This window comes from Procambarus clarkii, chromosome 11, assembly GCF_040958095.1.
Source record: "Procambarus clarkii isolate CNS0578487 chromosome 11, FALCON_Pclarkii_2.0, whole genome shotgun sequence".
NCBI classification, from domain to species: domain Eukaryota; kingdom Metazoa; phylum Arthropoda; class Malacostraca; order Decapoda; family Cambaridae; genus Procambarus; species Procambarus clarkii.
The window spans coordinates 35,036,533-35,046,752 of NC_091160.1; the positions used below are offsets into that span (position 1 = coordinate 35,036,533).

General features: G+C 46.0%; 1 protein-coding gene across 2 annotated transcripts in view; it reads left to right on the forward strand.

Moving 5' to 3' along the window:
- Positions 1–9,456, forward strand: part of LOC123758234 (hemocyte protein-glutamine gamma-glutamyltransferase) — a 30,241-nt gene extending 20,785 nt beyond the window's left edge. For both annotated transcript variants that reach the window (XM_045742359.2, XM_069322573.1), the window contains exons 11-17: positions 1,096–1,264; positions 1,864–2,010; positions 2,839–2,962; positions 3,108–3,231; positions 3,369–3,529; positions 4,199–4,335; positions 7,828–9,456. In XM_045742359.2, coding sequence (XP_045598315.1) covers positions 1,096–1,264; positions 1,864–2,010; positions 2,839–2,962; positions 3,108–3,231; positions 3,369–3,529; positions 4,199–4,335; positions 7,828–7,978 — 1,013 coding nt within the window. In that variant the 3' untranslated portion in view covers positions 7,979–9,456. The remainder of the gene's footprint in view (positions 1–1,095; positions 1,265–1,863; positions 2,011–2,838; positions 2,963–3,107; positions 3,232–3,368; positions 3,530–4,198; positions 4,336–7,827) is intronic.
- Positions 9,457–10,220: the final 764 nt, after the last annotated feature.

Consider the following 10,220-nt stretch of genomic DNA (forward strand, 5'->3'; position numbering starts at 1 on the left):
GTGAGTACAGTTCCCACAGGAGACGAGTGACGGTGAGTACAGTACCCACAGGAGACGAGTGACGGTGAGTACAGTTCCCACAGGAGACGGGTGACGGTGAGTACAGTTTCCACAAAAGACGAGTGACGGTGAGTACAGTTCCCACAGGAGACGAGTGGCGGTGAGTACAGTACCCACTGAAGACGAGTGATGGTGAGTACAGTACCTACAGGAGACGAGTGACGGTGAGTACAGCACCCACAGGAGACGAGTGACGGTGAGTACAGTACCCACAGAAGACGAGTGACGGTGAGCACAGTTCCCACAGGAGACGAGTACCGGTGAGTACAGTACCCACAGGAGATGAGTACAGTGAGTACAGTACCCATTATTACTAACATAAAGCTAGTTATGAGTAAGATTATTACAAGAGTGGTGTGTCAAGTGTACGATAATGACGTAGAAGGTCTACGATAATTATGAAGCTACAAAAACCAAATAACTATAAATGAATGTTAAGGCCTTACAGTAGAATTGATGTACGATAATTTTTTTTACTTGACCTAAAATTGGCAACTAATGTGCAACAGTAGATCGCCGCTAGTACTGTGTGCTAATCTGCTTTACAATCTAACCATGATAATAGGTTGATTTAACAATTAGCTAGTACAGCTATTTGACTACTAGTGGTTGCTTGGTATTTCTGCTAGTTACGATAGATTGATTGATAAAGATTAAGCCACCCAAGAGGTGGCACGGGCATGAATAGCCCGTAAAGTAACGATAAACTTTGCAATCTTTTTATACCCAGCAAACGCACAACGTCCAACAAAAAGTAACTTTGTGTTTTTATTGTGTTCCACATAATTGTTCATTTCCACAAAGAGTACTTTGATAGGGACGGTGTTACAGGAATATAAGGAGGGTATAGAAATAGCCTAAGCTACTCTATCCCTTTGAAATGCATTTGATTGCCAGAAAATGCGTATTAGTGGCTTTAGGTATTGTATGTACTAGCTCTATCTATAAATCCAACATTATATCTGTAACTCCTCATCTATGTATATACTTTTCCTCAATAAAAATTTGAATGTCTCAATAAACGTACTTGAACAGGAATGTACCAGTGTGGGCCGGCGTCTCTGGAAGCCGTCCGCCGCGGCCAGATGGAGCTGAAGTACGATGTGCCCTTCGTCCTGGCCGAGGTCAATGCCGATGTGGTGCGCTGGAAGGAGGATAAGGACTCTCAAGATGGATTCAAGAAGCTCTTCGCCGACAAAGCCCAGTATGTAGAGCCTCTAGTAGTTCTCGCTCTTCTAGAAATGGAGTTGAATGCTCTAGCAGCGTATCATCACAAAGGCTTCTGCTGCCTCTTTTTTTTTACTAGATATATCCCAACATGTACTCCATAATAACGTTATTTTGCTATTTTTATGTTGATAAACATTCTAATAACGTATTTTACTTATTTTACGTTGATAGCAAGGTACTTTACTAAGTCTTACATTAGTACAACGTTTTAACAATATACTTTTCAACTTATGTTGATTCAACACTTTAACAGTTTATTTTACTACAGTATTTTACGTTGATACAACGATGTAAGAACGTTTTAAAAAAGTTGTAACAACGTTAAAAAAAAGTTATAACATTAAAATTATAGATAACGTACGCGTAATGTTTAATATTCAACATTAAAAGCTATGTGCTTGCGTTGCATGTTTACCAAGAGCAGCACACAGACACACACACACACACACACACACACACACACACACACACACACACACACACACACACACACACACACACACACACACACACACACACACACACACACACACACGTGTCACACACACTGTAAACAAACTTGTTGTGTTGTAGCGTGGGTCGCCAAGTGCTGACGAAGAAGCCCGGCCCAGTAGACAGCGGGAGGTTCTACGAGAAAGACAAGGAGGAGTGTACCGTGGACTACAAGCCCCAGGAAGGGTCCAGGGAGGAGAGAGTCACGCTTCACTCCGCTGCCAGACGGTAAGTCGCTCGTCGCTAATCCGTCGCTGCCAGACGGTAAGGATGTTGTTGTAATAGAGTCAGCTACTCGGAACACGTTCCAAGTAGCACGAGCTATGGTGAGCCCGTAGTGGACTTACCTGGCACAGGAGCGATGCCGTGGGGATGAATGAATGAATTAAATATAGGTCAAGATACCCCGCCATGGGGTAGTGGGGATAGGGGGGGGGGGTATTCATGTGAGGGTTGAATGTCAGATATTTAGGGATAGTCTCACCCAACTTTCACACACGAAACATGTGGGGTATGGGACTGTCATAGGCCAGTTGGAGTCCGCTAAAATGTCATTATTTACGAAATATCAGCATCGTAATTCCTCTCTCAACCTACCCAGTTATTTTCATGAAGTCTGAAATCAAATCCAATGTGTGTTGTTTGTAGATATCGAGATTTTCATGGTTTACTCGTAACTTATTATAAACATCAATTCGTTCGAATTGGGGGAGAGGGAAGGAAAGAGAAGGAGAAAGAAGGAAGAGAATAGGGGGAGATGAGAAAGGGGGGGAAGGATTGGTGTGATTGGGAGAGAGGGAGGAGAGAAAATGAGGGGAGAGGGGGAGACGGTAGAGGATGGGAGATAGTAGAAGAGAGATGAGAGAGGGGAGACTGAATGGAGAGAGAGAGAGAGAGAGAGAGAGAGAGAGAGAGAGAGAGAGAGAGAGAGGGAGGGACAGAGAGGCCAGAGACCCGGGCATCGACGGGTACCCCATCTAGTAATCATATCCATTCTGTAAAGCCTTTAATACCTTCACATGTGTGTAGATCCTATAGTTTATGCACTTTCTGCAGGACTCGAGCCGCTCGCCACGCCTTCAGATTCCCGTCAGAGGCCATTGAGGACGTGGAGTTCAGCATCCAAGACGTTGAGCGAGTTCCCATCGGCGACGACTTCGCCATCACCGTCAAGGCTTTGGTAAGACGAGTCAGCGGGGAGGTCACGCAGATGCAGTCACCTCGAAGCTGACCCGGGTGGCTTCTTAAATCACAAGAATATTGCAGAATATATAGTTGTGAGTATTCTTTTTATGCGTAGAAGATAATGCGAGACCATCTTGCAGAACACGAGCGAAGCGAAGCGTACAGTCACCATCGTGATGACAGCCGCCAGCCACTACTACACTGGCGCCAAGGCACACGACATCGCTCGCGCCGAAGGCACCTTCGTCCTGCAACCCAAGGAAAGTGAGTTCGCTGATCATCGGTGCGAGTTAGTTGATTGTGAGTTACTGCCAACATAATTTGTTTTATCACTCCCTCGCTATAACATGTGCTAATCTCTTATCTCATCCCACCGCGCGTGACCTCTCGCTACCCATCAGACAAGACCCTGGCGCTACCTGTCACCTATAAGCAGTACTACCACAAGCTGGTAGAACACGCCATGATCAAGCTGGTGGCTATCTGCACTGTGGAGGAGACTTCGTATGCTTGGTTTGGTGACGACAGGTTCGAAGTTCTCAAGCCTCGCATCAATGTCCAGGTGGGTACACACACTGTGTGTGTGTGTGTGTGTGTGTGTGTGTGTGTGTGTGTGTGTGTGTGTGTGTGTGTGTGTGTGTGTGTGTGTGTGTGTGTGTGTGTGTGTGTGTGTGTGTCCAGGTGAACAGCATTAATCAACTAAAAGTGTTTAATAATAGTAATCCTACCCAAATGTTACGTAGCCCAGACCGTCTCAATTTACCACTATGAAATGCAACAGTTGTCCCCCTAACCTGTAATGTATAAACCCGAACATCCCGCCTAATCTTTCGAGGCCGATGCAAAATACAGTAGGTCGTATTTTTAAACGGATTGATTGATGCCGTTTCAAATGCGACGTATTATGGGGGGAAGGATGAGTTGGTTACGGGTAGCTGGCACCAGCCAGATTCACGAAGCAGTTACGCATATACTTACGAACGTGTACATCTTTCCTCAATCTTTGGTGGCTTTGGTTACATTTAATAAACAGTTTACAAGCATGAAAACTTGCCAATCAACTGTTATTATTGTTATAAACCAGCCTCCTGGTGCTTCTGAGCTCATTAACTGTTTAGTAATTGTAAACAAAGCCGTCAAAGATTAAGAAAAGATGTATAGGTTCGTAAGTGCTTGCGTAACTGCTTCGTGAATCTGGCCCCCGTTGTTAACCACTTGATAATGTTGTCAGATACTGGCGCCGGGTGTGGCCGGGAAGCCGCTGCCCTGCAAGTTCTCCTTCACCAACCCGCTGCCCATCGCCCTCACCAGCTGCGTTCTGGTGATTGACGGACCAGGACTCACACGCCCGAAGAAGATCCCCATCAGGTGGGTACTGGGGCTCGTAGGTGGCTGACGATGTTGCACTAACATCTGAGGGGGGAGGGTGGTGGGCTGTTATAGTAGGGGGGGAAGAGTGCTTTATTAGCAGGAGAATGAGGCTGGAATTGTTATTGACTTGTAATGTACTTGTGGTTAATGCTGTAAGATTCATTACTTGTAGCAAAGCTTGCCCCAATTGGTAATTTTTTTGTTTCCGGTCAATCAGCCTTGTAAAATTGTGTTTTTCTTCCTAACTATTGTGTGTAGGTTTCGTTTCTGTCCTGTGAAATTGGGCATTTTGTCGTTGATTTTAGGTTGATTATGTTTATGTCTGGGTTCCAATTTAATTTTATTCATTCTTACATTATTCTCTCTAAGCATAGTTTACGGAATTCTTCAATGTATTCTATTGGGCAGTGTTGTGTAATGGATCTGTACCTACGCAATTTGACATATATACTCTACCTAACGCCAAAAATTGTCGTAGTAGAAAATGGTCGCTGCTCGCAAAATTTACATACTGTCCCGTTTTCTGTGTTGGGTGCTCTAAATTTTTTTTTTTAATTTTGCCCCGAGGGGCGAGTTTATTGGGCAGCGCCACTCATCTTGTGAGTGAACATACCGCCATAGTGACAGTATTGGGCAGCGCCACTCATCTTGTGAGTGAACATACCGCCTAGCAGAATGTACAACACTTTCTTGACGTTGGGAAAGAAGGGTAGAAATAGCCTAAGTTACTCTATCCCTTTGAGATGTATTTCTTTCTTGTCTCAATATCCTAGGAGGACGGGCTGTTTGTGTACACTTTGACCATACCCCATAAGTCTTCTTCTTCTTGAGAATAGGTGCAGTTTGCATGAAGGGGTAACCCTCCCGATGACTGCACCAGAACAGATGTAAGGAGACGCGTTGATGGTAAAGAGGAGAAGAAAGTCAAAAGCGGTAGACGTGATGGGCCGTAGAGAGAGGAGCGGCGACGAAAACAGAGGCGAACGTCAGAGGGAGACTCCCCGCACCGGGGGGCGGGGCGTCATGGTCACGGTGACAGCTGATCCAGGCACGGCGTAGCGGTGCGCGCAAGACGGGAACTAATATTTCTCCGGAAACTTACGGTACGGAAAGCGCAAGCGGTACGCCTCCCAAACCACCCACAGGTCGGCGGGCAGCCTGCCATCAGGCTGGACCCTCGGCTGAGACATCCTATCCGGCACCCTATAAACAAACTCCTTCTTTGACGACACCCAGATGGTTGACGAGCACCACGGGATCGGAAGCACCCGGGCATCCCGATAAGGGCCCAACTCCGGACCCTCACAGGGCACGACCCCAGCAGACGGGACTAGGCAACCCCCAGACCGGGGCAAGGAAGGAGGGGGAACTGCAGGCGCGGCAGCGACCCCACCACAGGGCACAGGAGCCGAGGCTCCCTGGCGCACATCTTTCCGCAACTTCACAACGAGGTCCCGACCATCAGGGACAACCCCCCACTGTGGGGACCCAACAGCAGGTGACACAGGAAGGGGGGCACAGGGAGCAACGTCGGAGCCCCTCACAGCACCATCATCCTCGGCGGGGGACGCCAGCTGAGCACCATACTCCCCCACCTCCTCCCAAGGCACACCACGAAGGGGGGAGACACTCCGAGCCCGCCGCGAACGCTTCGAGACAGGCCGCACCACACCACGCCCAGCAGGCCCCGCCGCAGGCACAGCCTCCACCGTCATATCCACACAGGCCACACCCGCACCGTCCGAAGAGTCCACAGAGGCCACATCACCCACACTGTCTACATCATCCACGGAAACAGCCTCAGAACACCGACGCGCGCGCTTCTGCAAAGGAATGGGAAGAGCAGAACTACAGGAGGCAACACACTCAGGCACGGCAGGCACCTCACCACGAAGCACCCCCTCCAAAACGGCAGAACCCGCGTCCCCGGGAGCCGGTAACACATCCACAGGCGGGGGCGGAACATGAACCTCCACCGGGACACCTTTCACTACACACAGCTCAGGCGACAGCCCGACACCCTCACACACCGGCTGAACAACCCCAGGGGCCACAGCTGGCACTAGACGTGGCGCACAGGCTGGAGAGCTCTCCTCAACAGGCGGAGCAGCAGACAGGCAGGCAGGCGCCTCAGGCACAGCACCAACACCGCCCGAACGCAACAGGGGCGGAAAATCCTCCGCACGAAGAACATGCACACGACCAGTCGCTCCCACGTCGCACGCAGCAGCCAGATGACCCTCGTGACCACACCGATAACAGGTGCGCGGTTGACCCCGGTACTGGCAGCGGAGCGTGTATCCCAACACGGACATCGACGACGGTACACTACCCTTCAGCGACATCGTCAGGGTGCGGGAGCCGTCAAGCATACCAACACAGTGCCCGGCAACGACCTTGTTCCAACGAACACTCAACACTGTCCCAAACCGTTCGAAACAGGAGGTTAAAAAGTCGTCCTGAAATTCGAAGGGGGCACCATGCACCGTCACAGACGTCAAGGTGACACTAAGATTCACTACCTTAACTGAGCCAGCTGAATCAGGGAGAGGGTAAACACGCCCCTCACACCGTTCGAGAAACGCCTGAAAGGCAGCCTGGAGGCGGAACTTGACCACAGCACGGTGGCCCTGAAGCAGCTGGATGCCCACCAGGTCAGACAGCTGCACATGCAGCACGTCTACTAGGGCGACACCAACCAATGGATGGTCCACCGGCACCGTAAACGCCAGACCAGCTGACAGCGTCCTCTGCAATGGAGGGCGAAACGTCCCCATGGCGAAGCAAACGTCACCCCGTCAGTGGCAAACCACCACCAGCAGGGCAAACAAGCGATCACCCAACGTAAACACTAGCCAGTGCCACCCCATAAGTCAATTCGTGGTGTAGTGGTAAGACACTCGCCTGGCGTTCCGCGAGCGCTATGTCATGGGTTCGTATCCTGGCCGGGGAGGATTTACTGGGCGCAATTCCTTAACTGTAGCCTCTGTTTAACGCGACAGTAAAATGTGTACTTGGATGAAAAAACGATTCTTCGCGGCAGGGATCGTATTCCAGGGACCTGCCCGAAACGCTACGCGTACTAGTGGCTCTACAAGAATGTAACAACTCTTGTATATATCTCAAAAAAAATAAAATAAAATAAAATAAGTCCCCGGACTAAGTTTTCTAGTCCCCGTGGTGTAGTGGTAAGACGCTCCCCCTGGCGTTTCGCAAGCGATTTGGCCTGGGTTCGTATCCTAGCCGGGGAGGATTTACTGGGCACAAATCCTTAACTGTAACCTCTATTTACCCAACAGTAAAATGGATATCTGGTTGTTAAAAGATTTGGCGGGGTCGTATTCCGGGGAATATTAAGATTATGGACTTTCCCGAAACGCTATGCGTGCTAATGGCTGTACAAGAATGTAAAAACTCTTGTATATATATATATATATATATATATATATATATATATAAAAGAATGCTTATTAATTGTTGTATTTGCAGTGATGTTGGTGCCAAGGCGGAAATGGTGTACGAGCTGAAGGTGTACCCCTTGACGGAGGCTAACTGCACCTTGGTAGCCACCTTCAACTCCACTGAACTGCTCAACCTGTCTGGTTCAGCCCCGGTGGAGATCGCTCCGGCCGAGAGCTAATCAAGTATGATGTGAAGCCAGCAAGGGATGGGGGTGGTAGAAATAGCCTAAGCTACTCTATCCCTTTGAGATGTATTTCTTTCTTGTCTCAATAAACATACTTGAACTTGGTATGAAGCTCTTAACACTTGTGACACAGTATTGTGTAAATGCTTGTTTGGAAAGGTGGCATCTGGTCCTGATTGATGATATTGTAACGCGCTGCTGTTGACTTGTAGAGATAATATTCGCTGGTAATTTACAGAATTATACAGCCTTTGTTTTTTATATACACAGCCCCTTTTAGAGAGATAGTATTTACATGTTTTTTTCTCTGTTACCCTTAGCATTAATATTAAGTCAAGTGCTATAATTTCAACAAAAGTTTTGTGTCGGAACTAGTTTTAGGAGTCGTATATATTACTATATACAAAGCCGCTCAATGGAGTTATAGCTCATTATATAACTATTTATGTCATCTTTCAATAAACTAAAATTCATCCTAGAATTAAAGATGTAGGCCATTGAAGTAAACACCTTAACGATGGAGACAATTTCTTAGCGTTAGGAATATTTACAGAAATAAAAAAACCCGTTGGAGCGGTTATAGAGTGTTCCGGGAAGATGCGGATAATTCTACCTGAAGCAGCCTCAGTGAATACCTAGTCTTAGAGCGTTATCAGGCTTTCAGTACAATATAATGAAAGGTTTCAGCACAGAGTTAGTAACGACGTTTTGGGTCCCATATGTTTCAGGGTCAAGATAAATCATATGTTGTATGATTGCAGCATTTTAGAACTACATTAGGGGGTAAACTTGGACTCTGAAGTTTACTTGAAGTTTACTAATATTCTTAGATCAAGACGTGATCCTTTATGCACCCAGTTAATTTTGTAAGATCCTTGTGCATCAGATTAACTAAGACAACTGTTAATTTCATATACGTGTGTGTTATTAAGAGCAGTTTCACTTAAATTAAGGTTAGGCGTATTTTAGCATTTCTTATTTTTAAGTATGGACCCGCATTAGAGCTCTTAATTTACAGTTTCCTTAGCATAAAATAAATGTTTGTAGCGATGTATACCATTTAGGTTTTATGAGTACTTATAAAAAAAAACACAACCTCATAGATTTTGCATTGCGGAACATATTTGTTTTATAATAATAGAACGTCCCTCTTTTTTAAAGTATTTAAAAAATGAGTGGTTTTTGGGGAGGGGAGTTGAATTTTTTATGAGGTGTATTGTATTTTAAGTGTTTTGATTTTGATATATGCTTTTTACACCATCCTATCAATACTTCTCATGGATTCTGCGCATCAGGAACGACATTCATATGTAATTCTCACCAGATTCTTTACCCAAAGCAGTGAACTATCCATGAGAAGCCCAGTACAGAGGCAAGAGTTCAAAGCTTAACTCGCCACTAAAAATAAGCACTATTTTAGGCGCCAAATTGAAGGTAGCCTCATATTTTTAAATAAAGATTTACCCATTGAACTGAATTTCGCTTTTAAAGACCCTGTAGTCATCTAGTGTGAGTGTTCTTAGTCACCTAGTGTGAAAATGTTCTTATCTTAGTCACCTAGTGTGAGGATATACTTCCTAGTCACTTAGTAAGAAAGTAGTTATCAAATCCGGAAAATTCAGCACCGTCTTTATCACAGAAGAATCAACAAATTCCTACATATCGTTGAGGCCAATACGAGAGCAAAATGACATACAAAAAAGGCGACATTAAGGGTGTCAGATTCGCCGAAGATTTGAGTTTCAGATTAACTAAGACAACTGTTAATTTCATATACGTGTGTGTTATTAAGAGCAGTTTCACTTAAATTAAGGTTAGGCGTATTTTAGCATTTCTTATTTTTAAGTATGGACCCGCATTAGAGCTCTTAATTTACAGTTTCCTTAGCATAAAATAAATGTTTGTAGCGATGTATACCATTTAGGTTTTATGAGTACTTATAAAAAAAAACACAACCTCATAGATTTTGCATTGCGGAACATATTTGTCATTTGTCATTTGTCCCTAAATGGAAAATCGTAACTTCCCATCATCCTGAAAATCTGGACATTCTACAAGCAGCTGTGCAACTTTGAACAAGGTGATGCAGTTTCAGGCAATGTGACGCCGCAGGAAATCATTTTACCCATTTGTCTCCGCCTCCACCAGGGATTGAACCCGGAACTTCAGGACTACGAATCTAAAGCGCTGTCTACTCAGCTGTCCTGTGCCCACACTTTTGTGTTCATAAGTTAAC